The sequence below is a fragment of the Phalacrocorax carbo genome, chromosome Z (assembly GCF_963921805.1).
Source record: "Phalacrocorax carbo chromosome Z, bPhaCar2.1, whole genome shotgun sequence".
Classification (NCBI taxonomy): Eukaryota; Metazoa; Chordata; class Aves; order Suliformes; family Phalacrocoracidae; genus Phalacrocorax; species Phalacrocorax carbo.
In genome coordinates, this window is record NC_087548.1 from 27,859,217 (window position 1) to 27,876,035 (window position 16,819).

General features: G+C 49.4%; 1 protein-coding gene across 1 annotated transcript; it reads left to right on the plus strand.

Moving 5' to 3' along the window:
• Positions 1–1,339: 1,339 nt before the first annotated feature.
• OTP (orthopedia homeobox) lies at positions 1,340–7,127 on the plus strand. The gene is made up of 3 exons (XM_064438981.1): positions 1,340–1,376; positions 2,326–2,735; positions 6,554–7,127. The coding sequence occupies exons 1-3, from the start codon at positions 1,340–1,342 to the stop codon at positions 7,082–7,084; spliced, it is 978 nt and encodes a 325-aa protein (XP_064295051.1). The 3' UTR covers positions 7,085–7,127.
• The last annotated feature ends 9,692 nt before the right edge of the window (positions 7,128–16,819 follow it).

The window sequence follows — 16,819 nt, forward strand, 5'->3', positions numbered from 1 at the left end:
TCAGTTATCATTTACAATAAGAACCTCTCGGCTTGACAGCCAAGTCTAAACAGTAGTAAATTAGTACAAATTTATACTGATTTTACTCTAATAATCGTAATAAAAGCTTATAGATTTGGCACTAATTACATAAATGCCTAATGATCTTGAAAATTACTCTGGTTAGAAATATATTACTAATCTAAACTTTGTTGTTGGCTGGTTTTGAAAAATCAGAACATTAGAAATGGTTCGCTTCACTTGTGCAAAGCACTTTAAATTGTTCAAGTAGTTTAACATATTCAAGAGGAAAATAAAAAGCATTTAACTTTATTTACTGCTTTAAACTGAGTTTGTAGGCGAGCCGAACTTGGAAACCTCACCCGGAAAAAAAAAATCCAAATCCAACAGGGCTTACGGGCTTTTCAGTCCCGTCCGGGGAGGCAGCGCTCCGCGGGCGGTCGGGAGGCGCGGTGCTGGGCTCCCTGTTCCCTGAGCTGCGGGGTGCGCGGTGCGGCAAGGCGGAGTGCGGGGCCCGGGCCGGGGCGGGCTAGCGGGGAGCCCCGAGGCCGGGGCAGCTGCTGCGGGAACTTGCCCAAGTTTCCCTGTCCCCACCGCCCAGCCGCCCCAGGGCCCGCCGGCGGTGGGTGTGTGGGAGGGAGCTGGGCCGCAGCCTCCGCCGCCGCCCCTGGCCCCGGTCCCCGGGGCGGCCGGCGGGGCCCGGCCCGGCCGGACCCGACCCGACCGGAGCCTCGCAGCCGCCCGCGCTCACCCCCTTACATCCCCCCGCTGGGCGCCAGGCCTACGTACGAGCCGCCCCCGGCACCCTCACCGGGCCGGCGGGGAGCCTGCGCTCCGAGGCGGCGTTACTAAAAGAAAAAAAAAAATAAATAAAAGAAGGAAAAAACAGTAAATCGGAGGTGACCCGGAGTGGGAGGAGGGTGGCAAACGTGCGCTTGGAAGAGACGGGGAGAGGGGGGAAAAGGAGTGCGACGGATGGGAGCGGAGCAGGGCGAGGGAGCGGCGGCGGGGCCGGGGCGGCGGGAGGCCGGGGCGGCGGCGGCGGCGGGCGGGCGGCGGGCGGGCGGAGCGGGGCGCTCCGGGCGCTGACATTTGCAGGCTGCCCTCCTGATTGGTCCCCGCGCCGAGCTACTCACGGGTTCATTGAAGTGTTAAGCACCTCCCCGTCTCTCTAAAGGACATTATAATGCAAGAGACCCCCTTTTTAACCACACACCGAATTTTCTTTCATTTAGGCGATCTATATATATATATCTATCTTATATCTTATATCTATTTTAAATAACTTAAGGCCGCTAAAATTTGGGGGGGAACAGCCTTCGCCCTGGAGCGGTGCGCGATGCTGTCTCACGCCGACCTCCTGGACGCCCGTCTCGGTGAGTTTCCCCCAGCACCCCCCCGCCCCGCCGCGGCTGCACCGGCGGCGGCGAGCGGGGAGCGGGGAGCGGGGAGGAAGCCGGGGCAGGAAATTGACAATTTGTTCCTTATTTTACCTTAATGCGATCTAAATGGGCTAATTCCTTTAAAAGTAATTGTACTGTATTAAAGTTTAATTTGATTTAACATCCAAAAAAAAAAAAAAAAAAAAGAGAGAGAGAGGGAGATCTACGGACTATGTAGATCTACAGTGAGTCGTGGATCATTTAATTTCTCTCTCCCCTGTTTTTATATACATACCTACACATTATTACTATGATTATGATGATTATTATTATTTTAGGACAGATGAGCTCGATGGTGTATACGGAGGAGTTCTGGGTGGCCTTTTCCTGCTCGCCTGCTCGCTTCCCTCTCCCCTTCTTTTCCTTTCAAAAAAGAGAAATATCCGTAGCTACTTATTTATGGTTATTCATGCGTTCGTTTAGAGGAGCGGAGGGACGATAGGGGAAAGACCGGCCAGGGTGACCGAGGTCCCCGCACATCTGTCGCGGAGGTGGTGCTGCTCCCGGCAGCGGGCGGCTCAAGTGGTGCCTCTTTCCCTCCGTCTCTTTCTTTCACCAGCCCCGCTGCAAAACCCGTACCGAACCCGGCAAAACTTGTCCTCCCCCCTTCCCCCTCCCTCGGTCTCGCAAGGGGAGGCCCGGCAGGGAGCTGGTTATTTAAGCAGGAAGAGAAGCCGCTCGGTATGAAGTTTTCTGTCCCCCTCCCGGTCCGCGGCGGGCCGGGGTCTCTGCGCGCCGCGAAGCCGAGCCGGGCTGGCGGGGGGCGGCGGGGGGCGGCGGGGGCTGAGTGCCTTTCGCCGGCTGGGTGCCCTGCTCGGAAAGCGGCTCAAACGGATACGCGCCCGGCTGCAGGGGAGTGACCGCGGCTCCTTCGCTTTCGCAGGGATGAAAGATGCGGCCGAGCTGCTGGGACACCGGGAGGCGGTGAAGTGTCGGCTGGGTGTAGGGGGCTCGGATCCGGGGGGACACCCGGGAGACATGGCTCCCAACTCGGACACGGTGGAAGGGACCACCCTGCTTCCGGGGGAGGACATCACCACGGTGGGATCCAACCCCAGCTCCTTAGCCGTCAGCGCCAAAGACCCCGACAAGCAGCAAGGCCAGCAGGGCGGCCAGAACCCCAGTCAGGCTGGGCAGCAGCAGGGGCAGCAGAAGCAGAAGCGGCACCGCACCCGCTTCACGCCGGCGCAGCTCAACGAGCTGGAGAGGAGCTTCGCCAAGACACACTACCCGGACATCTTCATGCGAGAAGAGCTGGCCTTGCGCATCGGCCTCACCGAGTCCCGGGTGCAGGTATGAGCAGCCGCCCCCGCGCAGAGCCGCCCCCGCCGGCCGCGTTGCGGCGGCACGGCACGGCACGGCACGGCCGGCGGCGAGGCCGGGCACCACGGGGGGCGTGGGGGATGTGGGGTGCTCCCAAACCTCGTCCTGCCGGCGGGGGAGGAAACTCAACCCCGAACGCAACAGTTTGGTGAGGAAGCCTTGAAACTGAAAGCCCCCCGCCCCCCTTACCGCAAAGCTGATCCCCTGGGGTGTCCCCTTGTCCCCTACTCGCCTGCAGCGCGGTGCTCCCCGGCGGCGCGCGGGCGGAGCTGCCCCCCGCTCCACGGCCCAAACCGGGGTAGGAAAGAGCCTCGGGAGACACAGCCAGAGAGGGGCGAGTCTCAGCCGTCCCAGCGCCTCGGCGTTGAAAGCCGATCCTAAACCGCCGGGGAATTGCCCCCCTTCCTCGGTGCGGCTCCGGCGGCGGCAGCGGGGCGCGGGGCCGGTGCCCAGGGTGCTGCCTGCAGAGGGTGTGCCAGGGCCGCTCCCTGGGGTGCTACCGGTGGCAGGGATGGGGCGTCCCCCGCAGCCCGCCGCCGGGAGGGTCCGTTTGGGGGGCGGGGGGAGGCACACAGGCTCGTGAAAGGGCATTTCTTCAAAAGGCAGTGGTATTTGGATGCAGAGATTCCCCGTACTGGCTTTTGTAACGCTTGGGGACGGCACGGGTAGCGAGTAACTTCAACATCTCGGTGTACTTTGCTCTCTAAAGTACACATACGTACGTATGCACCTAGACGTGTAGAGATATGTACACAGGCACAGCAGAAGCCATTTGGTCAAATAAATGTAAACGAAATTTGGAGAAAGGGTAGATGGATCCAACCGCTGGACCGCTCGTGTGCGTGTTTTGTCCGCAGAGGGACATTGTAGCGACTCTTTTGGCCGAGTGCCTCCGGCGGAGGGAAAGCCTGCACAAAGGGAGGGAGCACTTGTGGGGTGCGCGCCCCCGCTCAGCGCGGCGCACCGGCCATGCCGCAGCCGGTGCTCAAAACCCCTCCCGGCAAGCCTAGGCTCCTCAGCCAGAGGAAGACCGGTCAAAAGGGATCCCTAAGCGAATGTTTTTACGAACGAAAACCGACTCCGTTCTCGGACGTGACAGAAAATGCACGTCTGCTTTTAAAAAAGTAAAACAGTTTGACTCAGCCTGCGCAGGTCCATAATTAGTTTAAATTAAGAAAGGAATTAGATTCACAAATAAAATATAATTGGACAACTGACTCTATGAAAAAAAGAAAACGAGGTCTATTAAACTTTATTGGGTTTCCCAAAGGTTAATGATACCAATTTCAATATTAGGAGTGTGGTAAATGAAGTAAAATATAAAATATAAAATGGAAATAGTTATTTTCTAACAGCACATCAAAGAAATTCGTAGGAAGGAAGACAAAGTGTTTTAATGGCCTTGGCATAATCTTAAACCGATGCTAATAGCTCGAGACTGCTGATAAAACAGTTTAATAGAGTGGCAATTTAAATATTTTTTACAATAATGTTCTGTAGTTTAAAAAGTAATCAGACCAACATAACCTTCTTAATTAACACTTCAAAATGATTAACATTATGTAATGTAAGGCAAAATAATTTATGTAAAATGTATTTACTTCACAATCCGATGTATCACTGCTCCTTGACCAAATTTAAATTAAATAGTAATTGGTTTATGTTCTTATACGAGTACTTTACAGTTTTCTTTACAGTTAACAGATTGCCTACAAATTCCTTGCACTATGTGGGCTCCACAGTGATTAAGGAATGCTCCAAATAGTTAATTTATAGCGGCTGTATATGTTTTTAAGGGTTTTAGATGCCAGGATAAATCACCTCTTTCCTCATTTTAGATCTATATTTAATGTATATGATACATTTAAATAATTATTAAAGCGGCTGGTGCTTAAACGGGACTCCAATTCCACGTCTGATATTGCTCTGCTTTTCAGGCTGGTGTAATAAAACCATTCTTTTTATAGCATGCCATTATTAGAAACCAATTTCAGAATTATTTATAACCTGGAATGGCTTATTAAGCAGCAATGCGAGAATCATGCAAATTACGCGATCAAATGCAATATAATAAGCATAATCATTAGTCTCTAGCACGGATTAATTAACTTTCAATATTTTATTTACATAAAAACCAAATCAGTGAAATAACTTCTGCACAGTCAGGCTTGCCTTTCAATATTTTATAGGAACAAAAATAATGTGCTGTAATTCCATTGACCGTGTCCCCCACAATGGTCCCGTCACCTGCCACATCTTAATAGGGGACAAGCTGAGAGTATTTTCTAGTTTTCTAATGGAATGAGAAATTGCATTTTCTTCCTCTCCCAGCACTATTAAAGTGTAATGAATTCGGCCCAGAGTTCACGGCTGGCTGATCGAAATGAACCTGAGATCTGAGCTTTAATACAGCTCTCCAGATTTCCTACCAAATCTTCACATTAATCATCCGCTGGATTCCAATGAGATCTTCATAAAGCTCCGGCTCCTGGGGAAGGGAGGAGAAAAAAAAAAAGAAGAAAAAGAAAAACAAAAGTGATATTGTCTCCCCTTCTCTCTCTCTCTCTCTCTCTCTCTCTCTAACCCGTTTATAGCCAGGGAATTAAATGGGCTATATATTTTAAAATACATTTACAGTATGTCTATATTACTGTAACAGCAGATATCATCTAGGTAGATTTTTAGATTCCAACCTCCATTAGATTCTCACTGTTGTATTAATAATTTTCAGGGGCTAGCTGCATTTTAGAAGGAGTCCAAAGTTGCCAGACGCTCGCGGTTAATATATTTTTGGAGTTGTCATGTGAGCATTTTCAAAATCTCCCCCAGGTTTTCCCTGCGTTTTAATCTGTCATGCACTAGTTTTCAACTGGAAACATTCACATTTTAAAAGCATATGCAGCGTAGCTATGAGCTGAGGCGATCAGACCTGATGGAGATTCTTTACAACACCAGTAAACCATGAAACATAAAAAGATTTTGTAGCCGCAATTTAACTATTAACCCTAAAACATAATTGAACGCGATTTTTCGATTATTCACATAACATTTAGCTCCCTCACGGCTGCTTATTCCCGTGAAGGGGCCCCCCTCTTTCCCGGCCGGGGTAGGTCGCACCCAGCCGCGGGCTCCGCGCTCGCCCGCGTCTCAGCTGGCCCCGGCTTTTCCCACCGGACCCCCGCCCCGGTGCTGCCGGCAGCGCTGCGGCGGGACCCTCCAAGTCACCCCTGCCCGCACCGCCAGCGGCCGCTCACCTGCACCACCTCGGCGGTTTGGCGGGAGGGACTCCGGTGGCGGCCCGAGAGCGCTTCCACGCAAGGGCAAGAGCCGTGGGCCTGTCATTTGTCTTTTGTTTCTGTTTGTTTGTTTGTTTTTTTTTTTTGTGTGGGTAGTGGGGTTTTTTGATGTTGGGCTTGGGTTAGGTTTGGTTGTTTTTTTTTCGAGGGGAGGCCACGCTCATCTCCCGCAGCCTCCCCTCGAGGGAGGGAGCCCGCAGGCGGCTCCGTCCCGGGGCGGACACACGGATCCGTTTAGATATAAAAATTCCGGCGGTTTCCTCAACCCGTGACAGGAACAGGCGTGGGGCTGCGGGCGTGAGGAGCGGCCGCGGGACGGGCAGCAGCCCGGGGGCGGGGAGCGGCTCGGGGGCACCGGCGGGCGGGGGGCCCGCAGGAGACGGGGCGGGCGGCCGGGGCGGGCGCGGTGTGCCCGCCGCCACCGAGCCGCTCCCCGGCCCCACGGCGGGTGGGTCGTGGCTAACGGTGCGTGTCGCTGCCCGCCGCCCGCAGGTCTGGTTCCAGAACCGCCGGGCCAAGTGGAAGAAACGCAAGAAGACCACCAACGTCTTCCGCGCCCCGGGCACGCTGCTGCCCACCCCGGGGCTGCCGCAGTTCCCCTCGGCCGCCGCCGCCGCCGCCGCTGCCATGGGGGACAGCCTCTGCTCCTTCCACGCCAACGACACCCGCTGGGCCGCCGCCGCCATGCCGGGCGTGTCGCAGCTGCCGCTGCCGCCGGCGCTGGGCCGGCAGCAGGCCATGGCCCAGTCCCTCTCCCAGTGCAGCCTGGCGGCCGGGCCGCCGCCCAACTCCATGGGCCTCTCCAACAGCCTGGCGGGCTCCAACGGCGCCGGGCTGCAGTCGCACCTCTACCAGCCCGCCTTCCCCGGCATGGTGCCCGCCTCCCTGCCCGGCCCCAGCAACGTGACGGGCTCGCCCCAGCTCTGCAGCTCCCCGGACAGCAGCGACGTGTGGCGGGGAACCAGCATCGCCTCCCTCCGCCGCAAAGCACTAGAGCACACAGTCTCCATGAGCTTCACCTAATGGCCGCCGCCGCGCCCCGCGCCGCCGCCGCCGCCTCGCCCCTCGCCCCTGCTCGCCCGCCCGCCCCGGCCCGCCCCTGCCCCCCGCCTTCCTCCACCTGACTTACCAGGGTCGACTCAGGATCTGAAATCAGACGCCAACAGACTGGTTTGTGGGCCGAGAAACACCCCTCTTCCCCTCCCACCCCCCCCATCCCCCTCTCCACCGCATCCCCCGCGCATCCCCCGCATCATCCCCCGCATCCCCTCCGCCCCCGGCGGATCCCATCCTCTGCATCCTGGCCCGCCCGGCGGCCGCCTCTCCCCGGCGGCGAGACGACCCGGGGACTCCCCGAGCCCGGCCCTGCCCTCCTCCCTCGGCACTACCCGGCTCTCCCGCCGGTTGCCCGACCGGCTTTGCAAAGAAATGCATTTTGGTTTTCTTCTCCTAATTATTATGGTTTATTTAAGAGCAGCGACCTGCCGCCGGCCCCCTCCGCTGGGAGGGCGCCGTCGGGGAGGGCGACCGGGCGGGTTCGCGCAGCGGTACGGAGACCCCAGAGATAATCAAATCAATTTTGAGAAAGCATTTATAAGGGAGAGAGCGCGAGAGAGACGAGGAAAAAGGAGAGGAAAAAAAAAAAGTTTCGTTTTTTTAAATGTAAAACACACTGGGGATAAAAAACGCAAAAAAAAAAAAAAAAAGCCAGAGCACTTCCCTTCTTCGGATCTTTGATTTCGTGACAGTTGAGTTGCCGATCCGCCCCACCTTTATTTACGCATTTATTTACGTTCCTGCTGCTATTGTCCCTCCTGCATCTTCCGCTGCCGCCGGCGGAGGCGCCGCCGCCGCCGCCCCGCCCCGCCCGGCCCGGCCCGGCCCGGCCCGGCCCGGCGGCCCGCCCGCCTGCATGTGCCGGTCACCCCGCCGCGGGGCTGGGCCGCCGGAGGAATGAACAAACGATGTGAAATAGGATGTTTTGTGTAGATAAAGCATTCTTGTTACATACTGGTCTATTCGTGATATGTTTTAACTTATTGTCTGTGCTTATTTATTGCATTTTGCGTTTCTTAATGAATGTTTGAACTAATATAAAACATATTAATTGACTTTTCCGGACACGTTTATATCAAGTTAATGTAAATGGATAAATAAAATCATTTTCGGTATGTGATATGAAGAATTATAGGTTTTGATGTGGCGTGTGAGATATGAGAGGTGTCTTTCACCGCAGGCAAAAAAAAAAAAAAACAGACAGGACTTCCTTGTGTGGGATTCACCAAGTCCTTTGTCTCAAGTTTGGGGATAGTTTGCTTGCTTGAACTTTGCATTGAAGCCTTTCATTTGTCACAATTTTAATACTTCATGACTAATAAACTTTTGTTAATCTTTCTGTGTGATTGGCCTTTAAACTGCGGGGCAGAAGTTCTGCCGAGAAGCAAGGCGGGAGGAGGTGATGGACGAGGGGAGCGGGGGCACCTGCCTGCCCTGCAGCCGGTGCGGGGCCGGGGGAGGGAGGAGGGCCGGGGTTGCAGCGGGAGCAGGAGCCGGGCTTTGTCGCAGACCTCTTCGTCGGCGCTGAAATGAGTGTGCAGCTGCCGGCCGGGTGAATCCCACCGAAAAGAAAATGTTCGGCTTACTCCCCTGCAAACTTTGACATGAATGAAATAAAAAGTGCAGGACTTGGGCAAGCATTGTGCAGCCTGGTTTGGGTTTATTTCATGCCCTCAGCCCTTTTTTTTTTTTTATGCAATGTACTGAGATCTCTTCTCCTTGTACATCAATTACACACCTCTTAATTACACACCTGAGAGTGCCTGGCTCCATAGGCATCCGCAAAAGGGTCCTTGCCTGCTCCAAAGTGCATATTACGTATGCATATTTAATTTAAAAGAGAAATAAAAGGACAATAAATTATTGGAGATTCAGGGCCAGAGTGAGTCCGCCGGGGGTCACCTGAGGAAGCAGCTCTGCGCCCTTCTGCAGGAGCCTGCTGGCCTGGGTGCCAAAACAGCTCAGGATGCTCATCCTGAGGTAGCCCAGGCCAGGCAAGACAGGTCCCATACTACAATCCATACCATGAGTAATGCTTGGGGTAAGAAGACGCTGCACCTTGTCCCTCCTTCCAGCTGTCCCTCTAATCCCCAGCCCAGCCTTGGGCACCTCTGCATTCAGGCCTGGTTCCGAGTTTGAAATTCATGATCAGTTTAGGTCAGCCCTCAAAGACATGGGTGCACGGGGTGTGTATGGAGCAGGGCTGGTCAGTGTGCCCCCAGACCCCTTATCCCACGGGTGCCCCTGTGAGGGCCAGGAGGAGTGGCGGCCCAGCTGAGATATCCCTTGGTCCTCCCAGTCCTACAGTGGTCCCTTCCCCGTGCCACAGCGTGCCAGCAGGAAAAGCAGGTCTCCACTTAAATGCGGAGGAGTACAAATCTCACTCTGCTTCTTCCAAATGTACGGAAGGTTGTTTACAAGCATGTAATTTTTACAGCTGCTTTATATTGGTATAAGCAAGACAGCTTTATGATGTAGGAATGTCGTAAAGTATGGTATGGAAGATCTTTAAAAAATATGTGCTTTTTAATGGTGGAGAAAAATGCTCTTTCTGGCTGGGGGCAGGGGATTGAGACGCAACCTGTAAGATCCAATTCTTGACACCAAAGGTCCTTCAGCTGAATTCTTGCTCCTAAAACATCCATCACTTCCTCCATATTCTAATGCAACTGTTGTCCTGGTTATGAGCAAAGCTTTTTGATCCTACCCAACTTTGATACAACATTTGTTTCCATGGCAATAGATCTTCGTGTTCTGAGTCCTGGAGATTTTTGAAACGTACCCTTAGCACCAGCTGAAGCTTCACAACATAAAACGTCTAAGCTGATGCTCTTATGTATTTAGCATGGATGAAAGGAAAGGGACTGCAGGTTTCACTCATACATGTTGCAGGTTGTGTGTGTGAATGATTTTATTACAAAATCTCACTTGTGCTGATATTAAAAGGTAAAAATTAAACAGCATCAAGTAGTTCTACCTAACAACAGGAACAGCTTTGCTTCATTCACATAAAGTGATCAAAATAAATGAGTGAATTCCATATAAATCGAGAGGGAATATTTATGCTGAATAACAACTAGCCTATTACTGACTAAGTAGCTAATACCAGGCACTGGGGCTGTTGCAAGCTGGACTTATTTGCTTACCTTAAGCGTGTTCTAGCTTTGAGCAATTCCACCCAGTGTGTACATAGACTCCGATTTACGTTTGTATATATGGATTTATTTCCACACCGGCACATATCCACATAGGTTTACTTCCCTCTAAACACAACATCACCCCTAATGTCTAAGGAATATCCATAATGATAATGTCACTGAACCTTTCATTTGCTCTCTTGATGAAATGCTTTGACACTCTCTCTCCCCTCTCCTCCTCTCTTCAAATCCCCCTGGAAGGCAGAATCTGCTCTTACCAGCTGCTGGAGATTGTATTCACTGAGCAATTACTAACATCGGAAGAAAGTTTGTGCAAGGCAAGGGATCAGATAACATTGCAGCATGGATTATATTATTGTACTAGAAGCAATGATCCCTGCTCCTTGAAATGAAAATGTGGTTTAATTTGTGTTGTGGTCTTTAAATTTTCATTTTTCAGAATAAAAATCTCCACACATGAAAATGTATCTTGCAGTAATGGAGGTATGGCAGTTAACCTGTCAGTTGAAAGTATGTAACCTTCCTTTTCTCCTTTTCATGACAAAGGTAATCTCATCTGAGGGCATTTATGTGAAGAAATAACAGCATGGCATGGTGAAACCACTGGCTCATTAATCCTGGCATCTACTTCCTGCAGGGTTTCTTGATTAGTTAGATTCATTCATCGGGTATTTCAGAGTTTTTGATTTCTCACCACTGGCTAGGTTCACTGAGTTCAGGCTAAATTGAGCCAGAAGCAATGTTTATTAGTAATTTTGTAATACAGACTACCCTAATAATTCAGTACAAATATCTCATCTGAAATATATCCATTCACCCTAACACCTAATGCAGTTTGCAGCTGTGTTCAGAGAGAACGGAGAGAACACAAGTGATTTGGCATGTATTTTCTAAATTATTAATATGAGAGCTAATAGCAAACTCCTCTTCATTTCCAATGCTGGAATTAAGATCCTTTTTTTTTTTTTTTTTTAAAGCAAGCCCTGACACAGAGGCAACCACCTCTGCCTGCCATTAAGGCTGAGCTCAGGGCAGTTGGTCGGGGAAACATGGCTTATTTAGCCTTTCAGCATAAAGATGAAAGGGAGAACAAAGGAATTTTAGTTTTTCCTCATGTGTGCTATAAACATAGGAAAAAATCTAGACACCACAAAAGGAAAAGGATGAGGAATCGTCTGAAATTAGTGCCCTGTAATGCCACAGATCTATCTCAACTGTTTGATAGCCATAATAGAGTTACAGCTTGGACAAAAGGGACAAAGAAGCAAAGGCCCCCATCCTGAAGCCTTTAGAGGCTGTGCTGACCTGGCTGTGAGTTCAGCAGATGCATGTGTGAAGACTTTCAGGATCGGTGCTCAAAATTGTTCTGCCAGAGAGCTTTCCCCCATTCCCTAAACTCTCTTTTCCAAAAGAAATGATGACCACACACAGACTGCATTCAAATGTCTGGTTGCAAATTCTGCCACATCAACTCAGCCAGTCATAGGTGAGATCTGGGGCGTGACAGCCAGTCTGACTTTATGGACACACAAAATGTACTGCAAAATCTCTGGGCAAGGCAGCTGACAGCCATGGCTTAACTCAGAGAAGCAAAATTTGCTCCAAAAGGTGTAAGACCCACAGGCCCCTTTTAAACATCACAGACTGATCATCATCCATGTCAGTGGTGCAACTGTGAGAGGAAAATGGAGGTGGTGGTGGTGGAGGGGGGAAGCAGGGACAGCACCGTTGTAATTTTTTACCTCATCATGACAAGAACAGCAAGAATACCTGCAAGAGCCAGAGGGGCTGGCTGTGCCCAGGATGTGGTAGGGACTGCCTTTGGCTAACTGTCATCCTTTTACTTCAGTAGTGCTCAGGGAGCTGCATTAACAGCCACGTAAGGCCCTCTGTGAGGTTTACTTCTACTCCTCAGGGTAAAAATGGTAGGAAGGTGTCTTTCTTTTCATGTTCCCCACAGCCAGGGCTGGTGCACAGACCAGCCCATCTTTGTCTTCCATCTGGAATGTTGTACAATGGTATGGGGGGGAGGTTGCCTCTCTTATTTGACAATAAATTGTGCCTGCTTCAGCTTCTCCAGAGACCACCTTTGAGGCTCAAGAGCTCTGCTTCACTTTTATGTTGCATCATTCATCAACGCTTATGCTTAAAAACATTTTTTCAGAGCTAAAATTATGCTTTTATGAGCTTTGAAATCTGCTAGAGGAGAATCACTCCCTGGGAGGAAGGAATCTGGAGATGTTTGTGCAGGATTTGCCATTGGAGGTTTCACAACCATCCTGCAGAGATCCTTACCCTCCTTTGAAGGTCGAGCGGGAAAATGCAGAATATGCTTAATACACTGTCTGTGAGGGTGACGTTCTCTCCTGACCCCCATACACAGTTTGTGCCTTGGAGTATGAAGTTTGATTAGCCTTTTCTTGCAGCACAGGAAGCATCATGGTAGTGATCCAAAAAGTACTTTGTAAAAAAACAAACTACAGACTTTCTCTCACTGACCTCCCGCTACAGTGAATTTCATAAGCTGACGATGCACCCTGTAAGGACACATTTCTTTTTTACTGGTTTCAATTTATTGCCCTTTAATATAATTTAAATGGCAGCTATGATTCCCTGTAGCTCCTTCACAAGCTTTTAAGGTTTATTTTTTTGCTAATTTTTTAAAGCGTGTTTCAGAATGGCTACAAGCACCCTCCCGTATTTTTGGAATCTAATAATTATGAGGAAGTACCATTCCCCATTTCAAGGCATAAACATCACGTTATAATGAAATTCCTATGCACTGAAAGGCTGTTATGTTGAGCTGCCTGCTTTATTTCACAGCCCAGGCAAAACTTGATTTGTCTGTAACGTGAGGACTCCCTGTGTCACTGTAGCCAGAGGATTTGCTTGTGCCACAGTCACAGTCCATGTAAGTCAATGATACACAGTCCATGGGAGTCATGTCTTCTGGTTAAGCAGAAGACATGGTATCTGAGGGGGCATAGTGTGGTCTAGCTGTTCCTTGCCACGGCATCGTGGCCATTACATGTGCTTTTTGGTGCCCCCTGGGCTCCTGAGGCCAGGACATGCTCAGGGAGTCCCTGGGAGGGAGGGGGCTCTCTTTTCAGCAATATCACCCAGCTTACATGATTGTGTCACTAGGCAGATATCCACTTAATTCAGATTTATAAACAAAACCGAGTGTAAAAAGATATTTCAGGAGCTACACGGCTACAAAATGTCACCAGAAATTAACCAGCTTTGCTCTTTCAACTGGAGAACAAAATGAGAAGTCTACAGAAGGTCAGACATATAAAAATGCATTGAGATGAGCAGAGAAGAATATTAAATTACTAAATAAAGAATTACACTTGGTACAGTTGGTGGCTGTACTCTTTGTGTCTATTATAAGCGATAATTAACACCCACAACTGTATTCATTGTCAGCTTGTGTTCTTCAGGTCTCCCTAACAAATAAATGACTCATGTTTTATTCCTGAATTTTTAATTATTATAAGAAATACGCAAAAACAATTCCACTATATTTTATATTACTGTCACTTTGCCCTTTCTGCTTTAACTTCTGTGCAATTTTAAGCTTGAGTTTGCCCAAACTGTGACCAAACAGATCCCCGCAGAAGTGGAGAATCCTGCTGGACTCTGAGGGACCTCATCTGGGTAAAGACAGCTACAATGGAGATGCTTTTAAAAGCATGCTAGATCCTTTGTTATTAGCTGATTGCTCTGGCCTTTCTTCATGTCTCACACAAGAAGCTGCTGCCTCTGACCCACTCATGTGGTTCGTACCCTCACTTAAATCAGACCTTTCTCATTGCTGTTGGAGATGATTCTAGTCCTGTCTACAATAAAGTGTTCTAGTAGTCCTTCATTCATTACGTCCTCCTCTCTTAGCCTCTCCTGTAGGGTGTAAACCTGTAGACTTCATTTGTGGATGTTATAGTCAATCAATTACACCCAAAATATAAAGGCAGCCTGTTACTTCTTGGTGCCTTCCATACACATCCTTCTTTAAGTTATAACTCTTGACAGCAGCTGGTACACCATTACTTGCTAAATGAAAGCATCCTGTGTTGCAGGTATTTTTTTTTGAAAAGCGTCTAAGTGTCTTAGTACCTAAATCTCCTCTTCAAAGTAGCATAGGCTGCCAAGTTCCATTAATTTTAATCCTCTTGTTACCTTACCGAGGTATCAAACTTCACAACTAGTTCAGAATTTTCTTCTTCATCAAATGATGTCCTCTGAACTTGTTCTTTCCAAGTCTCTACCAATATACAAATCTCTTCTTTCCATTAATTGCACTGCTCTCATCCTGGCCACCTTTGACACTGGAGTTCCCAGTCATTCTACAAGTGCTCTTTCTACCAAGCCACAAAGTTCCACCTCAACTTTAAATCTCATCTTGATCTTTGTATTTTACCTCTAGCTTCAGAATGACTTTATGAGTAAAGCAGTTTGGGATCCTCCACATGAAAAATTATCTAACTTTGTGCTCCTGCTTTCACCAAAGCCTCTAGGATTTTGACACATCACATACTCTTCTGATTACCTGTGTGAATCACATCAGGTGAAAAACGATTTAGTGCATTATTCCTGGCTGTGCCTTTTGCCCTCACCTTCTGCCATCATCATGTGTGCCACTCCACTGGTGAACCTCTGTGAAATGTCTTTGATACATCCGGGTCACATCTAGGTCTTTCATTTCCAAACTGGCAGAAGAAAAATCAAATGAGCTGGTACTTGACCCATCAGAAAATAGTTCGGTGACAAAAGGCTTCCTTACTCTACATACTCAGGGCAGTTTTAATTGGTCTTGCCTCATATCAGGGTCTGTGCAGCAGCAGAAAATCCTGGAGGAGTCCTGATTGCCTCAGTACAAGTTTCTTGAGGCTCCGAGGGAAGCAGCTTGCGTGGCAGAGGTAGTCAGAGTCCCGTTTGCACTCTAGCTGAGCTATGGTGGCCAGAACAGCTGTGCATGGGGCCAGGTCATTGCTTCCACACCTTTCAAGAGACTAACATCGTTTTGGGAGTACCTGAATGGGATGCCTCTACCTATGGCTGAGTCTGCTCTGCCTTGCACAAGGACACAACATATGAAAATTTCTCTCAGTTTTGCATTCCTGTGGAGAAATAGCCATAATGCAGAACATTGTGGAGACTTACGCAGGCAGCTGAGATGTTGGCAGCTAGAGTGTTTCTGACTTGTTGAGTTGCTCTTTCACTGCTCTGCTTTACAGCCTTATCCTAGAGAACAAGTGGTTCTCACTTTCTGTGGCTTTACTGAGGGTTACAGCAGTACTCCTGCATTTGCTAAAGGTAGGTTTGTGTTTTCACACATTCCCAGTTGGTTTGTGTGCCTGCATCAATGCAGTTGGGGCTGATTTTCAAGGTGGTGGTACCTGAAACTCCTCAAGCCTTCTGCTGGAGTTGTTGGTGCCCAGGCTCCCTAAATACCAGATTCTCAGGTTGTTGCATGGGTCATTGGACCCTGGAGGCACACAGAAAATCCTCACATACTGTTGAAGGTTATGCTTACAAGCTGAATTCAGGCTGCAGTTTATAGTCATTTGGGGAGAGGTCGATAGGCACAAGGGATGGATGACAGGCTTTCACAGCATGGTGAAGAGACCCCGTTCCTCTCTGTTGCTGAAGTGGGGACCAGGCTGCAGCAGGCTTGCTCCAAATCACTCCTTGCTGACTTCAGTTTAGATACCATAGTGCATTCAAATGTCCTGAATTTCACCAGTATCCCTGTGCTCACTCGGGACATATGTCTGAGGATTCTAAAGAGTGACAAGAATAAGCCAACAGGAAATAAAAAGCACTGGGCTTATGCTGGATTTAGGTGTCTGTAGATGGCTGGGGTGTGACTCAGGTGCCACTGCGGGACTTTGTCTTGCATACTGGGATCCAGTGCCAGGGCTTGGAGTCCAAAATGCCATCCCAGACATGATTCACTGTCCTGGGGTTGTACTGGTGAGTGGTAATATCAATTCTAGAATCTTACTATGGTTTATTTACAGGTCATATTAGCTATGAGCTGTTTCACATTGCCACAGAAAACCTTTGCTTGCATATGAATGTTATTATGCTATCAACAGCTCCTGATACCTCACAGATTTTTTTTTCTATTTTTTCCCTCCTAATCTATTTTTTTTAGGCCAACAACCCTGCTTCGATACCAGCATCTGCCTTTCTAATAATGTAACTATTTCCTGCATCATTGTGCTCTACTCTCGTTTCATGTTGTCATACTTTCCACGACATTATTTGAAAATTGTCAAAACCCTCAGTGAGAAATTTCTACCAGAGGGAAAATGAGAAACGCAAACAGTGGAGCCTGGTTACCATGAAAAGGCATGGAGACTGAAGTCACGCCATGCCTCTCCAGTGTGACCTCCTTCTGGGCTCAGGCTGAGACACTCAGGCTGCATATGCTAGAAAAGCTGATGCTGGTTTTATCTTGTCAAGTGTGCTTTCAGTATAGATGTTGAAGATTGCTCTGAGTCCCTCTGGACAGCTCTGCTCTGTGTTTCCATCATCA

Bases quoted from the DNA above. Each gene is read 5' to 3' on its own strand.
- OTP (XM_064438981.1), top strand. From the start codon at position 1,340: ATGCTGTCTCACGCCGACCTCCTGGACGCCCGTCTCG. The intron at 1,377-2,325 runs GTGAGTTTCCCC...TCGCTTTCGCAG, and splicing joins CCTCCTGGACGCCCGTCTCG to GGATGAAAGATGCGGCCGAG. The intron at 2,736-6,553 runs GTATGAGCAGCC...CGCCGCCCGCAG, and splicing joins TCACCGAGTCCCGGGTGCAG to GTCTGGTTCCAGAACCGCCG.